Source organism: Choristoneura fumiferana, chromosome 7, assembly GCF_025370935.1.
Source record: "Choristoneura fumiferana chromosome 7, NRCan_CFum_1, whole genome shotgun sequence".
Classification (NCBI taxonomy): domain Eukaryota; kingdom Metazoa; phylum Arthropoda; class Insecta; order Lepidoptera; family Tortricidae; genus Choristoneura; species Choristoneura fumiferana.
This window is the reverse complement of record NC_133478.1, coordinates 3114753-3135380: the sequence shown is the minus strand read 5'-3', so window position 1 is coordinate 3135380 and position 20628 is coordinate 3114753. Positions and strand designations below refer to the sequence as shown.

The 20628-nt window shown below is 36.9% G+C and overlaps 1 protein-coding gene across 1 annotated transcript in view; it reads left to right on the top strand.

Moving 5' to 3' along the window:
• Positions 1 to 19540, top strand: part of LOC141429508 (uncharacterized) — a 45992-nt gene extending 26452 nt beyond the window's left edge. Inside the window, exons 4-6 of the mRNA XM_074089836.1 lie at positions 3320 to 3451; positions 12156 to 12225; positions 14723 to 19540. Of these exons, the coding sequence (XP_073945937.1) occupies positions 3320 to 3451; positions 12156 to 12225; positions 14723 to 14816 (296 nt within the window). The 3' untranslated portion in view covers positions 14817 to 19540. The remainder of the gene's footprint in view (positions 1 to 3319; positions 3452 to 12155; positions 12226 to 14722) is intronic.
• The last annotated feature ends 1088 nt before the right edge of the window (positions 19541 to 20628 follow it).

The window sequence follows — 20628 nt, the reverse complement described above, 5'->3', positions numbered from 1 at the left end:
GACAGACAGACAGAGTTACTTTCGCATTTATAATATTTAGTAGGGAAGTAGGGATATTAGTAGGGATTGAGGGCATAATTAATTTCCTTTGGCTCTGAGCTCTCATATTTTTTTAAATGCTTGAAAACGGCTAAGATTTGTATGAACACGAGTAAGTAATTGAAGTTGTATTTTCATTAAAAATTTGCCCCTTTTCAGTCGCACTATGACGTAAGACAAAAAGCAAACACGTTCTTGAAAATAATACATGCAATTGTTTAACTTTCGTTATAGTCTTACGTATTTTAACAGTAACGGCAGTTACAATACTGAATACTGTCAGAAAACTCGACGAAAGAAAGATGATGTGGTCGATCTTTAGCTATAACCTACGATCCGGAAATAAAAACCGAAATACAGAAGTAATAAACTCAAGTACTTTATATGATACTGAAAACGACTTTTTATGATTAATATTTGTTTACGATAAGTAGATCAGTAGTATACGACATACGACATCCCGGTATACGACATTTATATTATGAACTTGAGTAATGAATAGAATGTATAGGTAGAGTCATTCACGATGACACATGCCGTGGTTCTTATTAAGTACAATGTCATTATGGCTAATTTGACAAAATCACGCGTCTTCGTGGATGGCACCAGGTATAATTTACTTAAAAATATTCATGTAATAATTCACTCTTTTTACACCTACTTTTAATATTGAGGGCTATGATTTTACAATTTTTTATTGAACTAGCCCTGTTTTTGTTGTTACTGTTTTTGTCAAATCTTTTAAGTTCATTTGACCCATTTCCATTGGTCGGATTGTCTTGAAATTCGGTATACATGTGTAACCATAATATCTAGATTTTAAACTAATTAACGTTAATAATTTTAAAAAAAAATCATAGGACCCGCATAATAAATATACCTAACAGTTAAGGTAAAATGAACTGAAAAGATCGAAATAATATACCTTACCTTGCAGTGGGGTAAAAAAGCACTTTGAGGGCTTTGATGCCACAGAAAGACACACAGATACATACTTGTTTCAGGCGGTTAAAAAATACCAATTAACGTAGCCTTTTTACCAACATTTCTGCGGCGAAGGTTTAAAGCCAATTTTGCAAATATTTTGCATGGAATGCATGCCTAAAATTAGAAACACCCGAAATAAAAGGGTGACGCAAGACGAGGGCCTGAGTCAACACAATTTGACCCCTTTTAATAAAGGACCTTGTTTACATTTCGTATGATTTAAATTTGAACATCATTATGATTAGTCCTTAAAAGGCTGTATTTGTTGTTGTCTTATCGTTAATTGATGTAAACTTGGGACAAAGCGTGTCATTCAAATTCATCGTTACACAATTCATTCATCATTCGCAGAATTATTGAATTATGAGTTCCATTTGAGCATGACGGTAATGGGACTTTTGGGACAATAATATGATAAAAATATTAGTGCCACTTGTCCCATGGGACTACTGGGAGTAAATCGTCTCAGTTGTCCCATCAATGGGACAACTCAATGGGACTAGTGGGATAGACGGAACCGTCATTTGGCAACTGTTTCATTTCCCAACTCTCTAGAGTTTCTCCGAAACCAAAAATAAAACTGTTTTTTTTAATTATTCGACTGGATGCCAAACGAGCAAGTGGGTCTCCTGATGGTAAGAGATCACCACCGCCCATAGACACCGGCAGCACCAGGGGGATTGCAGATGCGTTGCCAACCTAGAGGCCTAAGATGGGATATCTCAAGTGCCAGTAATTTCACCGGTTGTCTTACTCTCCACGCCGAAACACAACAGTGCAAGCACTGCTGCTTCACGGCAGGATTAGCGAGCAAGATGGTGGTAGCAATCCGGGTGGACCTTGCACAAAGGTCCTACCACCTGCAATGTATTGTGTATATTTATTGTTGTAGTGTATTTTCTTATGCTTTTTAGAACACAGTAGGTTAGGTTAGGTTTGTTTTATGAAAGTTCCGAAAAATATATAGTTTCAGAGAAAATCCTGAGTTGGCAAATAACACATTTGGGAAACGTGAGTAGGGAAAAGGCAGAAAACCATCTCAATTAAATTTTTATGAGTAAGTTAAAAAAATTGAGTTCTTTGTTTGACTCTTTGTTATGCTCTACTAGCTGTTGTCCGCGACTCCGTCCGCGTAGTATTCGTTTATCCCTATCCCGCGGGAACTATGCAATTTTCCGGGATAAAAACTATCCTATGTCCTTCCCCGAGACTCAAACTATCTGTATACCAAATTTCATCTAAATCGGTTCAGCGGTTTAGACGTGATTGAGTAACAAACATCTAAACATCTTCACAAACTTTCATATTTTTAATAGTAAGTAGTAGGATAGGATATGTGTGTTTATGCAGCTCCAGCTCCTCCACCTCCACATTGTAACGACACACACAAATCACACATACTCAAATATCACCACCGCTACACTACACTGAGGCGGTGGTCAAGTCGCCATAAGGTAGACGTATATTGTATGTAGTGTCAGTAGTAAATGTTATAACACTAGCTTAAGCCGCGACTTCGTCTGCGCGGATCTAGGTTAATCGGCGGTGGCGCCTCTACTCGAAAAAGTATCCTATGTTGATCCTTGGGGTTCAAAATACCTATAACCAAATTCATAAAATCGGTCAGGGTTCGACGTGAAAGCGTAACAGACAGACAGACAGACGACAGACAGACAGACAGACAAGTTACTTTCGCATTTATAATATTAGTAGGGAGTAGGGAAGTAGGATAACTTTCAAATTCGAAATCGAAAATGACTTAAGCTCCATTTTAATTCTTTGCAATGCTACATACAACAAGTCATTTAGGTACTTAAGTTTTCACCTATATCATATTTTAGGTCACGGGTGAGCTAAGTGCCTAATTGTTTTTAGTTCATGCCTACGAGTATGTGTTTGTATATTTGTGTGTTTGTATGCTTGTCCTTCTTTCACGTCGAAACGTAGCAACGGATTGACGTGATTTTCGGCATAGAGATAGTTTATGGGCCAGAGAATGACATAGGCTACTATTGATCCCGGAAAAATGCACATACCCGAGGGAACAGCGCGTGATAACTTAATCCCACGCGTACTAAGCCGCGGGCAAAAGCTAGTCATCAATATTACTTTAACAAAACTCCTGTCACGGACGCCAACAAACTATAGTGAAAGGTTCATAAATCTGCGCTGTGAACAAATTTTGTGCGCCGTTTTGATGTAAGAAACATGCAGTTAGATGTCGATGGCTATGACCAACTCTTTTAAAAATGTAGCGACTTAGAAGAAGATCTTCATGAGGCTGTCTCCTCAGGAATCCTGAACGACATGGACACGTTCTTTGAGGCTCTGCGCGGCAACTTGGAAGGCATGGCGTCGCTCACGCCCGATGAACGGGCTACCTTCTACGACCCGCCGAACGTCGTGCGACCGCCGGCTCTGGTGAGTTAATTTACCATAGATGTATTTCATAATGATTTCCATCTTATTTTATCTGAGAACCTCGTATTTATCGATCTTAATTAGCTTCAGTACTCATCGTATAGCCGTATAATTTTCATTTTGACTTTTACACACACAAACATCACGCGTGTATTCACAAATAGGGTAGGCAGGGCACATTAGCATTTTTATTTTGACATTTGATAGGATATAGCCGTGGTGGCCTAGTGGTTTGACCTATCGCCTCTCAAGCAGAGGGTCGTGGGTTCGAACCCCGGCTCGCACCTCTGAGTTTTTCAAAAATTTATGTGCGGAATTACATTTGAAATTTACCACGAGCTTTACGGTGAAGGAAAACATCGTGAGGAAACCTGCAACAAACCTGCGAAGCAATTCAATGGTGCATGTAAAGTTCCCAATCCGCGCTGGGCCCGTGTGGGAAGTATGGCCCAAGCCCTCTTGTTCTGAGAGGAGGCCTGTGCCCAGCAGTGGGACGTATATAGGCTAGGATTTTGATGATGATTTGATAGGTACTGAATAATAAAGTTCCAATTTTAATTTCTATGAAAATGTCATTCATTTAATACAATAATTGATTGATGTTTCGGGTACCGTCGTATTCTGTTTGAGATTCGACTTTTCTCGATGGAAATACATTATTTACTATTATATCTGTACTCGCAGTACTCGTATAGTAATAGTATACTTATAGCATAGTATCTTATACTTATAGTAATACTTCTTATTATTATTGTTATTAGGTGACTGGTACCTAATATAATTTTCAATTGTCTTTTTCTTTGTATTCTATTTTTATTATAATTTTTTGAAATTTGTATGGTATTTTAAATGTGGAAAAATTGTAATGACTTGGGTTTTCACCTGTAATGTTACATTTTTTTTTAATGATTATTATGAATAAATTGAATAAATAAAATAGTATTTTGGCACAATTGTCTAAGGCTTCTTTAGTCTTTCGTGCAATTGATTCAATATTATCCATTGATACCAACTGTTTAACATTAAACGGATTGATAGAATATTAACCATGCGTAAGATTACTTAGGCGACACCAATATACCTACTTGTGTGTCTGGGGATAGAAGTCCAATTTAAACAAGCGGACCCTATATTTACTATGAAGTGCAAAATTCGAGCTTCGTATCTTGCCGTCCCTTGATGCTTATATTATTTAATACGAGAGCGAGAGGGATGGTTCGAATTTTGAAGTAACCCCCCTAGGAGTTGAATTTATGACGTACGCAGATTTATGATTGGTTTTTTTTTTGGAGTCTTTTTGTATTTTTTATTTCAACTCCAAATTTGTACTTTTACGGGTATCCCGTGAAACCATATCGAAAATACATTTCGGTACGCAGATTTATTTAGGTTCAGTTTTTTTATAATAAGTAGACATTTCCCCCCTCCTCCTCCTCGTCTCATTGTCCTCTTGATTTTAATTTATTGAAACAGAAACCAAAACCATTCTGAGGAGAAACATCATTTAGATATTATTGTTATTTATTTATCAATTAAAAATAACAGCATTACAGTAAAAAACCAACGCGCTGTAAAACACAAATAAAGGATACAAAAATAAAAACAATAAAAAATTTAGGAAACACACATACTGAACTATGTCAAAATATCAATCCGGAATATTTCAGAGTACATATTTTTAGGACTTTTTTATGATTATCAAGGCAGATGACAGATACGCTTTGTTTCTGCTACACACCTTGTTTTTCTTGATTTCCATTAACTTCGGCAGTCATTGATGGAAACTACATGGTAATTCACCTTTCCCAATTTTTTTCTTACGTATAATAAATAACTTCACAGTCATTGTTAAAGTTCAAGTTGTAAAATGCATAAAATTGACGAGTTACATTAACGTGATATATAAGAGTTATGCCTTAGAGAAATTAGCTTCATTTTACTTGTTGAAAGTCTTGAACATGAAACTACCGTGAGACTCACTCATTTTAAATGATAACATAACGAATAACTCACGTCTGAAATCGAGTTTAGCTCGACATGTTTCGGGCTTATCCAGCACAGTGCGCGTATTGCAGCAGCCGCTGCTGATTCGCGTTGCTCCCAGACGACGTTGGTCGTTGGTCGTTGAGACGAAGGGGGGGGACGGATTAACCCGAAACATGTCTAGTTAAACTCGATTTCAGACGTGAGTTATCCGTTATGTTATCATTTGAATTGTTGAAAGTCCCATTAAAGTTAACGGATATCAAAAATAACACGGTGTATGGTGGCAGTTTCCGTCGTGCAAAGACCTCCCATTGTCATTGAACTCTAGATACGCATCTCGCGTGTCAATTACGACCATTTACCGGCAGCCCACGCTCACGCTTGACCAAGCAAGATGTAATTACCATTGTGACATTTTCCACGTCAATTCATGGTACAGTACGACTACTTGGAGTTAACACTTGACAGATGGGCGTGCCGTTATTAATTGAAGCTGTGGTTAACATTGCCGGCGTGTATTCAGAATGCACATGCCTGAGAACTGTTTTTGAGGTCCTTCTAAAAGACTTGCCAAATGACATAATCTTTTTTAAAACGACCAATTGTAACGATTTTGTCAATTTGAAGCAAATAGTTGGTTTAGTGCTCGTATTAATATTTGACTAACTACCGACCCAATTTGTAACCCTCGTATTGTCCCGGAAATTAAATGCATGTATCTGGCAACCCTATCTTACAGTGTGGAGGTGGAGGAACTGCATGAACACGCATATCTTGCATAAACTTAGCTATCATAAGGTCGCGGGTGAGCAAAGAAATTATTTTAGTTCATTCAGCCTGTTTCAATAAATTGTCCAAACTTTCGCTATTATGATATTTAGTAGGATTCCGAAATTGCTTCAAGTTTCTTAAAAAGTAACTTAAAAGTGCTCCTTTTGTTTTCACATATTCTGGGTTCATAAAATCACCGTAATCACTTGCTTCATTTTAATTTTAACCTTGCGCCCTTTTCGTTCATATTTATTAATAGACAATTTAATAAACTGTCTCCTAACGCCTAAATTACTACATACGATGCTCGTCGGCTGAAGTGTACTTTTAAAGTACTATTAAGTAATAATTAATTAGGAATTTTAAGGTTAGTACATTTAATTTTAGGCAAGAGTGAACAAGTTGTAATTAACGTATAATTAGTTACTTCTGACCTCATTCTGTTCTTGAAACTAGCAGTTTTCATGTAGGTAGGTATCTAAGTTTCAGTTTTCTTTAAAAAACAGCAAAGTGCAACTGACAAGTACAAATCATGCACTAGTGTGGAATTGGAGATTAAGTAAAAGGTATTTGTATAAAAAATACGAATGTTTATTCTCGATTCTTGGGTGTTCAATATGTATTTAAGTATATTTATCTATATATAAGTAGGTATGTTATCCGTGGCCTAGTAGGTACTCATAGTACAGTCGGTGCCCTAACATAAATATCCACTTTTCTATGCAACTAGTATGAAATAGTGGATACATAAGTTAGGGAGCCGACCGTACAAGCTTTGCTTAGTTTGTGACTATACTTGGTTTGAATAAATAATTAACTAAATGTAAACAAACTTCAGGTGCCAGATTTTGTACATTCAAGGGTTTTAAACATTTTACTTATCTGTCATTGTATTATAAACTAGACTAGGTAGTTTATTTCAATACAAAAATGTAAATGTTTAGATAATTTAATGGGGGAATATCAATATTTAAGACACCAATTGACATTGTTTTGTTTACATTTAGTTAAATACCTATCCAAACTAAGTATAGGTCAATTGCTGTAAATTGTCCATGATATTTATTTATTTATCCTTCTGCCTACCAAAGGTAGGTAGGTACTTTTTAGGAATAATTTTGTTAAACTTACAAATTATATTGCTTAGAGCTTAAGATGTTCAGGAAAAATAGAGGGAAAAATCTTCGTCTTTTCCTACTAGTTTTTCACTATCTTCTTTACAAAAGCCATCAGTGTCCAATTATAATTATTTCCTATGTCCTTCCCAAAGGAAGGATGTAGGTACGAGGTTATAGACAACGCCAGCTTGGATAAAAGCAAGCATTCCCACGCCACGTCACATATCAAACGCTGTCTTTACCATCGGCTTTGCACGTCTTGCTCCGTCCGGGATCAGAGGGATACAAGGGGATCACTGTCGGCCATCATCAAAAGGAAATAACAATGATTTAGCTTTAAACCAGAGATGCCCGAGAATGTGTCGCGAGTTAATGAACAGCTAATGAGATGTCATATATTTTTTTATTAAAACTCTTATTACAATCCATGCCAAATCTTTTATAAGCAATGTCAGGACTTTTATCACGATATTTCATTTTTCTATAATGGCAACTCTAACCGCAGCGGGGTAGGCAGCACTAGCGCTGCCTCATTGCACGCCCAAGGATACAGGGTATATGACGTTTAAAGGGTTAATATTTCGCATTCACGTCGCCGACATGCGCAGGCGACATTGTTTTGATTTTTCCTCATCTCATTAGTCGTTTTGATTTCGGTCACGCTCTCCCGAGGCCGCCGGAACTGACAGAACGACATGTTTCCTCGTCCGCAGGGTCAATGATCGCAATCTAAATTAATACTTAGATATAGTATGGTAGAATACGACTAGGACGTCCATTATCACAAGTTCAAAGTTACATTGTTTCATTTCTCAAAGGGCCGGCAACGCATCGTAACTCAGCTTACGTTATGGATGTCCATGGACGGTGGTGATGCTTTCCATCAGGTGATCAGCTTGCTCGTTTTCCCTCTATTAGGTATACAGGGTGGAAAGAATCAATGGGCCCAGGAGGGCAACTACCTTAAATCCTTTAGTTAGCTATTGTACTGAAAGGAAACATTCCTTTATTTTTAAAATCGAACAAAACTGCATTCAAAGATCTTCTAAACTTCCCTTGTCTCACCCGGGAATAGAACCAACAAAAAAAAATTCGCTGTTTTATTATACGAACCAATTGGATTATTGTTCAGGATAAAATGTGTCTATTAAACATTTGGGGTTTGTTTGCCCCGCGTTGAATATTTATTTTTTTATAGTTTAATTGTATCGCTTATGTCGACTCCATGGCTCGCAAACGTCTTACCGTGCGATTTAAACTCCGATGCCTATGATGGGTTATAAAACTAATTGAGAGAACACTAAAAATACGAACTTTTCCGATAAAACACCATGGAATTAATAAATAGACTGCCTATTGCTTACCTTGTAATTTTCTCCCTGTGTACCTGTTTTCTGTATCGCTTACTATTTCTGGGGTACAATAAAGAGTCATTCATTGTATTGTATTGTATTAAAGTAAGTTAAAATGAACTATAAACAATTACTTTGCTCACCCGCGACCTTATGATAGCTTTGTCTATGCAACAATGTTCATGCACTTCCACCTCTATCACAACTACCACCACACTACACTGACGCGTTTCGAACTCAACCTGAGTTTCCTCAGAGCAACACGAGTAATAACTTACAGCCTACTTTATATTTTGATATTCCCATATGTAAAATTCCGAAATCTCAACCACTTAAGTCTAATAAGTAACATGAAATTTACACGGGTGTTATTCCAACGCAAATAAAGGCCGCGATGTAATCTTGAGAATTTCTGTGGGAATTTATTAAAATCCTAGAATTTCAATTTAACTGTCAAATCTAACGGACTAAACGGAATAACCGCAAGTAAAGTGCAGTTATTTATACTCGTAAATAGATTGTACACGTAAATTTTATACAACAACAAGATCAAAGTTATCCGGAAGCTCGAGCAAACAGCGGATATTTGTTCAACTCATTTGTTAGCAACACTAAGTTAATAATTAAATAAACCTCTAAATTAAACCTTTTAACTTGATACTCGTAGTCTGTAGCGAAAAGTCGTGTTACTTCTATGAATAGAAAATACTCGCTGAGCTCACGATATTAATTAGTATGTTAATATGAACTTGCAATTTTATTAATGATATACGTAGCCCAACTACAAAGCTTTGTATTGCTTAATTATCGAAGTTTTATACCCAAACTCTCCCACTTTTAACCGCTTTAAAGGGTGCATTACCAAAAATCCTTATTAGTGAAAATCCCAAAACATTATTTACAATTTTAATATACGTTTGTTATGTATCAATTATGTAAATAGTTTAAAAAATGCAAGGTATATATCGGGTACCTACTTGGATAATATAGGTTGCAACATTCGCAAGCTGTGCTTTTTTGTGCCTATAAACAGACATTAACATCACTTTAAAAGAAGTCGAGAGTTACATAATCATCCAATGAACCACTCCACTTTACCTAAGGTTGTCTTTAGAGGCATTACTAAGTTAATAAAATGATTATAAGGGTATATTTACCCTAACATTTATGTTAATCAAATCATTATCTTTTAAGGGTAAACTACTTTGAAAGGATTAAATAGTTTTATACTTTTGAATCAATATTATACGTGTCCGGAAAGTTCATGTTTATACTAAGGTTGCTCAGAAAATAAACAGTATATTTGTTAAAACAGGAGACAATCTTATCCTAGTATTCTATAAATATTATAAATGCGAAATTTTGTGAGCATACGAGCACCTACGCGTGCGTGCGTGTGTCAGTTCACGCTAAAGCGGCTGAACGGACTTGGATGAAACTTGGTATGTAAATAGCCTGACGTCTGAAGTAACACCATGGAATGACCATGGAGTTTTTGGACAAATTTCGGAGCAACGCGACTCGGCGGCTGCTGCAACACGCGCACTGCGCGCGACACCGGCACACAACTACCCGCGTTTTCATCATCATTTTCATTACAACTGTCAAATGTAGGGTAGCACACAACACTAACAACATCGCTCTGTATGTTCGTGTGTGTATGTCAGTTTTTTCAAGAAATTATTAACCCTAAAGGACGAGATCATAAAACATAAACTACATAAAACATCCAAACTTTCTTGACGTCAGGAAAACGTCACAAAATCTTGCATGTGAGGAAAAACATCGTTATTTTGTAACTACATCAAAACTTGTACACATTTGTACACCCCTGTATACATTTTTGACACTTCAAACGTAGTATGTATATTTTTGTTGCTGACTGTACCAACAATCCGTTGGGATGAACATTGTACACTTGTAACATCCCACAATAGCCGAGGCCCGTCAAGACTGTTCGAGTTAGGAACTAAGTTAAATTAGCTAGCTATCTGCCTGTCTGTGTGTCAAGGGACTAGGAAACTTTATGAATAAAAAATGCAATGTGTAGGTTATATTGGATGTTTTTGCGTGGATGTAAAAAAGTTGTAAAATTAAATGAAAAGTATTTTGATATGTACGAGTATACATGTATGTACAGGCTGACTCCTAAATCTAGAACCGAAATACATTTTTTTCTTACTGTGTAGGTACTATACCTATTAAATATATGTATATGGTCCTTGCTCTGTACCTCTAGATTACACACTTGAAGAATATACAAAAATCCGTTAATGTTTTTGCTACAATTAATAAATTAGGAACTACTTTATACCTTAACTGTGCAGTAAATATTTATGTACCTATATAACTGTTTGCCTATCTTCAATAATAAATTGTCTTCTCTTAACTAGGTTAGCTGGAAGAGATCCCTTTTTAGGGATAAGCTCGCTTTTGCTCTCCTTTCTGTTTATTTGTATTTTTTTGTATTTTATTTTTATGTGCAATAAAGAGTTTACATACATATATGTACCTAAAATGTTCAACGCATTTAATAAATTAAAAAATACAGATTCACAGGAAAAGAACAAAGGCGAATTTATTCCTAACACAGGGGTCCTGTCTAGCTAACCTACAATACAATAGGTACAATGACTGTTTATTGTATTACACCACAATGTGCAGTAAACAAACAATTAGACCTAACAAATAAATAAACAGAAAATGATAAACATTACTAAAAATCTAAATTCAAAAGTTTGTGACACTCTCAAAACTTTTTAGGTATTTGAAAACACCCTGTTTTTTTATTGCTAATGGGAAACAATTATTAAAATTAATCTTTAGGTACATAATACAAAAGCCAAAACAGTTAACATTAATGAACTCATAATTGTCATAAAGAAAAATTTAGGCCTGCAAGAAAAAGCGTGCAAGTTGCATTACATTGCGGCGTTCGCTTGACCACTAAAAACTCATTCGCTTTACAGCCTGGCAATGTAATGCATCCCAGACAGTACTTTTTATCCAAAAAAAACCTTTAGATTTCAGTAGGTAAGCAAACGCTCTGTGTATATCTATATATTTTATTATCTATTGAATTATTGATTGTACCTACTTATACTGGGTGTGGCCTGTAAGACAAGCAAAAAATTAAAACATAGATCTTAGGTACTCGTCAAACTGAACAATATTAGTTCAGTGACTTTTAAAAATAACGGAGTCTTTAGATTTCCCTTTTTCATACAAATTAAATATATCCTAGAATATACCGGCATCGCCTGTCACACTACATTTTGCTTTACATTTCTTCTTCGCATAAACTTAAAAGTGTAATAAAAATTAAAAAAACAAATTATTTTTAAAATTCGCTGAATTAATTGTTCAGTTTAACGAGTACCTACGATCTATGTTTTAATTATTTGCTCATATTACAGGCCACACCCGGTATGTATGTATTGGCTTATGCAACTTTGTGCTTATGCTATGTTTGTGTGCGCAGGAGGCGGCGGCGGGAGCGGGATGCGGAAACTGCATGCGCTCCGGCCGCTCCGGCCCACGGGCAACATCAGGTGCGCGCGCTAGTCGCACAACACGCCTATAGGCGTTAAGTGCAAGAACGCAAGCGGTTAGCCGCGCGGTTTTAGATTGATCGTTTCAACCGCTTCAATTTTCGTGGTCACATTTTTTTTAATTGGCTGTAGAATTTGATGACATTTTCGTTTATTTTTATACGCCCTGTCCTTCTACTAGATAGTCTGGAAACTGTAACAGAATCACATGTGATAGAAATCACAGAGGTCGGCGACCTTTTGGCAGACATTTGGGCAATATTAGTGATACAAAAATAGATGAAGGCGGGCCGCACTTGTAACATAATTTTGTACCTTTTATAGATATATTACTTAGTCATCTACTTATTATAGGTCAGGCGGGTATAAGACTTTCATTTACAAAGCAGTCGCGGGCCGCAAGGAGATAGGTCTCGGGCCGCATGCAGCCCGCGGCCCGCGCGTTGCCGACCCCAGTTCTATATTATGTACCTAAACAAACATGTGCCCAAGAAAATAAAAAAAATAAACGCTGGAAGTGATGGTGTGCTAAAACCGCGCGGCTAACCGCATAGTGCGAATAGGTAGTGCCACCAGATTTGAGGTCACGTACAGCGTGATTTTGGCATTCATTCATTCTCCTTTTCAGCCCCGACGCAAAAAGAGGGGTGTTATAAGTTTGACCGCATTGTGTGTCTGTGTGTGTGTGTGTATGTGTGTGTGTGTGTGTCTGTAGCACCGTAGCTCTTAAACGGGTAGACCGATTTGAATACGTTTTTTTTTTATTTGAAAGCAGATTTTCTAGCGATGGAACCATAGTCATGTTTTATTAAAATCGGTTCAGCCTTTTTTGAGATATTGAACTTTGAAGTGACAAAGTCGGGAGTTTTCCAACTTTTTGTTGGTAAGGTTACATGCAATCAGTTCTTTATGTATCTGTGTGTGCAATCATTAACTTCAACTCTCCTGCCACCGCCTATACGTAGCCTTAGAGCCATTACAGACAGACTGCTTACAGTTGTACCATAAATATGCTTGGAGTGGAGTCCGTCTGTAACGGCCTTTATGTAGTTAGCTTCGGCAAAACCGCGACCATCCATTGGTACCCTGAATTTTATCCTTATTACGTAATTGTTTACGTAATGTGAATATAAGTTAATAAATAACGTTTTTCCCATAAATTCCGTGTTTAAAATTGAGAAGCTTTGTCCCCTTATCTCATTTATTTAAAGCAGTTTACATTTTAGGTTTACAGTTCTATACTAGAGAGCCTAGAATGCTAACGACACAACAAATCTTACAATTGACTATAATTTGGGCATTTTATAACGTTAGTCATAATTTTAGGGGGATTTAACGAAACTAATAATGATAGTTACATGAATTTATACATACCTATCTGTACACCAATTAAAATATACATATACGGTTGTTAAGCTTCTGTAAGTTTAACGTTACCTATGATATTGTACCGGATAACTCACGTCTCAAAAAATATTTTAGATTGCTAAATTACGCCGAAGTTTCGGCTACATTGAAGTGACCGTGGTCACTACCAGACTGTTAGAAATTGAGTAATGTGAATGGACTACTTATTTTATTACAGTTTGAACATCCATACTAATATTATAAATGTGAAAGTGTGTGTGTTTGTGTGTTTGTCCGTCTTTCACGTCGAAACGGAGCGACGGATCGACGTGATTTTTGGCATAGAGATAGGTTTATGGGCCAGAGAGTGAAATAGGCTACTTTTTATCCCGAAAAAATGCACAGTTACCGACGGAACAGTGCATAAGAACCGAATTCCACACGGACGAAGTCGCGGGCAAAAGCTAGCACTGTAATAAAATTAAGTGTAAATCGAAAAAGATAAAAAAAAATTAAGTCTTTATACCAGCACACGCTACTTACCTACTAAATATAGTACAGTCAGCAGCAGAAGTGGACGAGCGGCTACTGTGCTCAAAATGATCTACACACGACTCTACTGCCAAGGTAATAAGAGTGTTTAGATCTTTTTGAACATCATAATTGCTCATCCACTTCTGCTGCTGACTGTACGTCTTAGTATAAGTTTACTTATCACGTGGGGACAAGTGTGGACTTAACTTTGGGCCCGACTTCGTAACAAAAAAAGACCAAGTCTGCCTGAACTCCATAGCCGCGTTGATAGGTGTGGATATCTTGATGGGCTACAGATAGCGCGCGGGGTCTGAGGTGAAGAGAGGGAGCCTCCCCCCGCTAACCACACGCCTCGCCTCAAGAACTTATAGGCAGACTTGTTTTTTAACTTTGGAAACTTTGGGTAACTTTGGAGCCGTCAAAAGTTTATTATACATGACCCCATGTGGTACCTACTGTATGACTTATGTAAACTTACAGCCGGACAGACGCCGTACTAATTCTTCCCCCCAGTGCTTCCCTAGCAATTCTTGGCATAGTGTTTAGTACTAGTGTACTCGTAATTACTGTATTGGTTCAATTCGCTAACATACTAACACAACCTCGTTGTACTTAGATCTTACAACCGCAGATCATTGGTGGAGGACCACGTGTACCCGGGGGCCAACCGTCACGACCCGGGGCTGCTGTGGGCGGGGCTGGGGCGGTAGGCCCCAACACCCCCTGATCACCGAGCAACCCAACTACCTAGAACTCTTCTACCTATACGAAGTCGAAAGGAGGCAAGTCCAAATACCCGGTTATTTTCCGTTTCACGAGTCTATTGAAACTAGAGGAAGAAGGTTTCGTGCTAAACCGCCGCTGCTGCTCGCCAAGTTGGATTCGAAGGAGTTCTGACTGTGCGCAAGAGTTTCTTTTGAGGCCGATTTGCTTGTACTATTTATTAGTTACGGATGTAGGACAGGGTTTCTCAAACTTATAGTACACGTACTCCTATTAAATTTCACTATAGACTGCATATCCTTTGATGAAGAAGTAACAGACTGATGCACGAACTTACATATATTTCTTTTATTTTCATGATGCAGTGCGTTTTTTTTATATTGTTTAATTGAATTTTACGAATGTGCTTTTTCTGGGCAAATTGTAAAGAATGTTTTAATGTTTATTTGGGCACAAACGGTATAATGGTTCATAAAATAAACAATTTACAATTTACATAAACCAATAAAGCTGCCACCACTTACTGATTCATTTAAGTAAAAGTAAATAAACGGGAAACAAAACTGAAAACAGGTTTGTTGGCTTAACACAGATACGGTTAGCAGGTAATTGAACAAAAATTTAATTAACTATTTAAAGATGAAACTGCAAAGTTATAAAATGAATGCTATTAATCCAAAAGGGACAGAATGCCACTATATTATATAGAATATAATATAACTGACAAATACGTGGTATATGTATATACTGATGTGAAGCTTCTTCTATGTGGAGCTCTGGCCTAAGAAGTTCAACACAATTTTAAATAACTATTGTAGTATAGGAGTTTAAAATTAAACGGACAGACTAACAACGTGGGCCTTAAGAGATGAAAATGTTTTACGGCACTACAAACTATGTTGTACCCTTTATAGTACATTATTTACTATTACGTTTTCCTCGCAAAGTTTTCTAATGTACTTAATGAACTGCGTGTAAGCAAATCGACCCTAAGTATATTCAGCTGTTTAAATTTTACAATAATTGCTCCGATGAAATTCTCACCCGAATATTTTTATTAGATTAGTAACAAACAATTGTAATGATGGCGAAGCAATTTTCAGACTTCCAAATGTATTCAGTTTGAATTGCAGATGATATAATATCGCACTCTTAAATTATTATGGCCTTATTTTTTCATTATTTCATGCGGTCAATACTTGGTCAATAGCAAACTGTATTAATGATCGAATCCCGAACCGTCAAAACGCGAAGTAAGAAGAGTATTGAGAAACAGACGCATTGTCAGAGGCGTCTTTACCTATAGTGAAGGGTGTGCGTTGCACACGGGTGCAAGCGGTGCTAGGGGCGCCGGCCGCGGCACTTTGTACCAATTCCATTTTGACCGCGCGCTTCCTAGATGGCGCTAAAGTAATAATTGCACACGGGCGCTACATGGGCTAAAGACGCCGCTGCGCATTGTGCTTACAGTATTGTGATCATGGCAGAGTTTCTGTTAATAACGTTACCGATTCCTACGTTTCTAGAAGAAAAGAAAATTGTTTTTTTATAGACCTAAAGAAGTAATACGAGATTTCTGGTATATAGGTACTCCATATTCTGAGTTACCGAACTGGCGTACGTACCTTTTAGGAGTACATATAATAAGATACAGAACTTTGAGAAACCCTGCTCTCTGTAGATTAATCTCAATCAAAAATATATTTCCCTGTGATCAAAGTGCGACAAAGTTATCTTTAACAGGTCGTCGTGAAAGTCGCTGTTTTGTTCATGGTTTTAGCACTAATATAAAGCTGATAATATTAATTTAATCATAAAATAAAAAATAAATCCTGCGCCCTCCTGTAAACGTCACGCACATTTATGAGATTTTTGTCAGATTCTTGTCAGATTAGCAGAATTACGGTTTTGTTTGTGTCAAGGACATTATGTCAAAGTGACAGATAAAAAGAAACTACAGTGCGCCAAAGATCTTATTGAACGTGTCAGAAAACGAAACTAGCACATAAATTAGTGTTGCTTTGACTGTGGCGACCTCGTGCAACTACAATCTGCAATCTTTGTGGCACTGTAATTTTTAATAGGGGGTTAAAGTTTTTTTTTTATTCGAGACAAATATTGGTGTATTAATATGTTTAAGAAAGACATTTTGTCTATAACTGTGTAAGTAGATAGGTGATTTTGAAATCCTGAAAAACTTTAGTAAGCGTAGGGAAATTAACCAATAGAGTGGACATGGTGATATGAATTGTTTGAAGAAAAAATCTCCACACTACGGCAGCTATTTCTATACTCTGGTTGGCCGGCTAAGATCAAGCAAGACCCTATAGTTTGACAAGCTGAATTATTCTCGATATCGTTAGTATACTAGCTTCAGACGTCACTTATTTTACAACTAAATCGTATAACTATTTATTTATTTTAATGCAACAAAAAATGGAATTTTGCAAATAATTGATAATTTATTTGATTTTCAGGCCTAAAATAAAGTGTGCTTTTTTTTAAGTGCATTTTGAAATTGTTGTTTTATAGAGTCATCTACCATGAAAGAAAGGCCATAATATACAGTACCAGTGACAAGTATACCTAGTTATCACTCTATTGGTTGAATCCTCTGTTAGTAAGTAATTTACTAATAATGCTCTGTACTTATATGATTTTATCATTAGTTTACTAGACGTTTAATATAATGTTTATTGCCAAAATATAAATAAAGGAATACTCCAATATTCAGTGGAACAAATTATTAAGCCGGTCGCGCGGTTAAGGCACGTAAAACATATTTTCCCAAAAAGTGTTTTTTTTTCTAAAGGTGCGCTTTCCGCAAAACGTTCAGTTTCTCATTATTCGGCTGTTTATACAGGCTAAGTAGTAAGTATACGGCTATGTCGCATGGAGGGAAAAAGTAGACTTCATTTTGATTTAAATAAAATTTTTAACTGCATCCAAATAATAAGTTTTTTTTTTTCAAATAAGTTCATACAGCATACCACAAACAGGACTTATCACACATTACAGTGGCCGTGGTGACGAGTCTCGGGTGGGTGTCTTCGAGTAGAGTGGTATCTACTCGTGACCACAGCCACTGTAATGTGGTCGAAACGTCGAAGTAAATATTACTCGTGTGTTTTAGCCTGATAAGTCCTGTTTGTGATATTTTGAGTATGAGTGAAAATCACGAAATTTTAAAACGTTATTTTAAGTTTCTACAGGCACTGTAAAGTCAAAGAAAAGGCTGTGTTACATTTTTCCTGCAATCACAAATGTAAAACATGGTCTTCCCCTTATTTAACAAGTGTGTGTGTGTGTGTTGTTGTCCTATGGTACCCCAGTGGTACAAAGGGCCTTCGTGAGACGTCGCCATCCGCTCCTGTTTAACAATATGCTTAGATGTTATGATATGATTCTTCACCTTCTGAAAAAGTGATCCTTGAGAGAGAGTATATTACGAGTACTGGAAAGTAGTTTTTTCGAGCCAAAGTAGGTCATATAAGCAGTCGTGGTCGTAGTGTTAGACTAACACCACATCACTAAGCTTCAGGTGGACCTAGAAGGTGACACTGGGCTTACTTCCAAACGTGATATTAGTAGTTTTTTTTTTTAATTTCCGTTTATCAACGTAGAGATTTAATCTGCGATAATCCAGAAAAAAAGATGATTGTAGAACAATGAACAATAACATTGTATGTACCTATATATGACGCTAATTTGGGGCAGCCGGTAGAGACACTCCGTTTTTATTCAGGGTTGTTCGGCAAGATGTTTCCATTTGAACAATTACCCTATAATTGTTCGTAAAAAAAAACCGACAAAAAATATAAAATAAATTTATGACTAATTTTATACTCTAATTCTAATTTCCGTTATCGGAGACTGTTATTAAGTGTGATAACCCCTTGACTCTTACTATTTTTAATAATGTATAGTACTATGTGGTACTATCGCCTTATGACAATTCTGCCTTCTTAAGGCAAAAGATGATATCTCAAAAAAAATAGTTATTTGTACCATTAAGTATATGTCGCTTACGAAATTCTGCATCTGATGGTACAAATAACTCAAAAGTGTTTTTTACCTTTTGCCTCGAGAGGGCCGAATTGACGAGCCTGGGTGAGGCAGTTACTGCCCGTTACAGCCAGACTGCATCCAAACTGCAAAGAAACCGCAACAGCCGATCGTCCATACATTTTCCATCATAATACAAGTTATTTCAGGTTAAAGACATTTATTTTTCTCAAAAGAACAATGTTCACTTACAGAGAAAACAATACATAAGCTGTGCAGCGCAGCGTACGTTAAACCTTAAAGTTAAACATATTTGTTAGTAAAACATAATACTAATTGTTAATAATTACATATTAATTAAAGACAATTTCATTACCTACCTATATTTTCAAAAGTTGTAGAACTAAATAAGCTCAAGATGAAGAGTGGAAGCTGTGGTTTAATTTTTTGCTCCTGTTACACCTTGTAGATATAGTTGGATCATTTTGTGTTACATGCAGTATTTGCAGTATTTTCCCTTGGTCATCAGAACAAAAAATAACTACTATTCTTATGTCTGCGATATAGTTAAGTAATCAAATTCTAGTCAAACGTTACCTAGCTTAAAATAATTATGTTGGTATCATAGTACATAAGCATACCTATTTGGTGTTAATTTTATCTGTTTGTTGTACTAAATGGTCGTCGAATACACGTTTTAAAAGTTGTTCGCATCAATTTATACCTTGTGCATTTTCCTTTTCCAAAAAACATTACAACTTAATAGAAAAAAAGCCAAACGTACAGTCTTGAAACTAGATGAAGGTTAATAGTCCCTAAGTGTGACCCGTACTGGAATCCCGCAAGAGGCATAAAATATGACTTAAAAATGCCATAAGTACGAGTACAGTCACCGGCATTAATATCTGCCAAACCGGCGCGTGCAAAAATATCTGACACGTCCTTCCGGCCCTAGAAATAGAGACGTATCAGATATTTATGCACGCTTTTTGTGTCAAATATTGATACTGGTGACTGTACATAGAGGAATTAACCAATAGAGTGATAATAAAGAAAACATTTTACAGTGTGTCTCTGCCATGGTCAGGCTTTAAATCCAAGGTTCGATTCTACTCACATAACGGAGCTACTTTTATTCAGTTTTATTTTATATATATCATCATCATCTCAGCCGTAGGACGTCCACAGTTCGACATACATAGGTCTCCCCCATAGACCTCCAGTTGCTTCGGTTGGCAGCGGCTTGCATCCACCGTGAATTGAACCCGCGGCTTTAACCAGGTCATCCGTCCATCTCGTTGGTGGACGTCCTACGCTGCGCTTGCCGATCCGCGGCCTCCACTCGACAACTTTTCGGCCCCAACGGCCATCTATTCTCCGTGCTATATGGCCCGCCTATTGCCACTTCAACGAGCTAATTCGCTTGGCTATGTCGGTGACCATTGTTCTTGTATCTCCACATTTCTGATTCGATTCCGTAGAGAAACCCCAAGCATAGCTCTCTCCATAGCTCGCTGAGCAACTCTGAACCTATTTATAAGGCCTACAGTAAAACACCACGCCTCGGATCCATATGTACTGTACTGGCAACACACATTGGTTGAAGATTTGCGTCTTAAGGCACTGAGGAGTTTTGGACGAAAAGACATTGCGGACATTTATTTCATCTTTTTTCCTACTGATTAAATGTAATTTTCAATGTACGTACTCTTATGCAATACAATAGGTACAGTCACCAGCACCAATATCTGACACAACAAGCGTGCATAAATATCTGATACGACTCTATTCCTA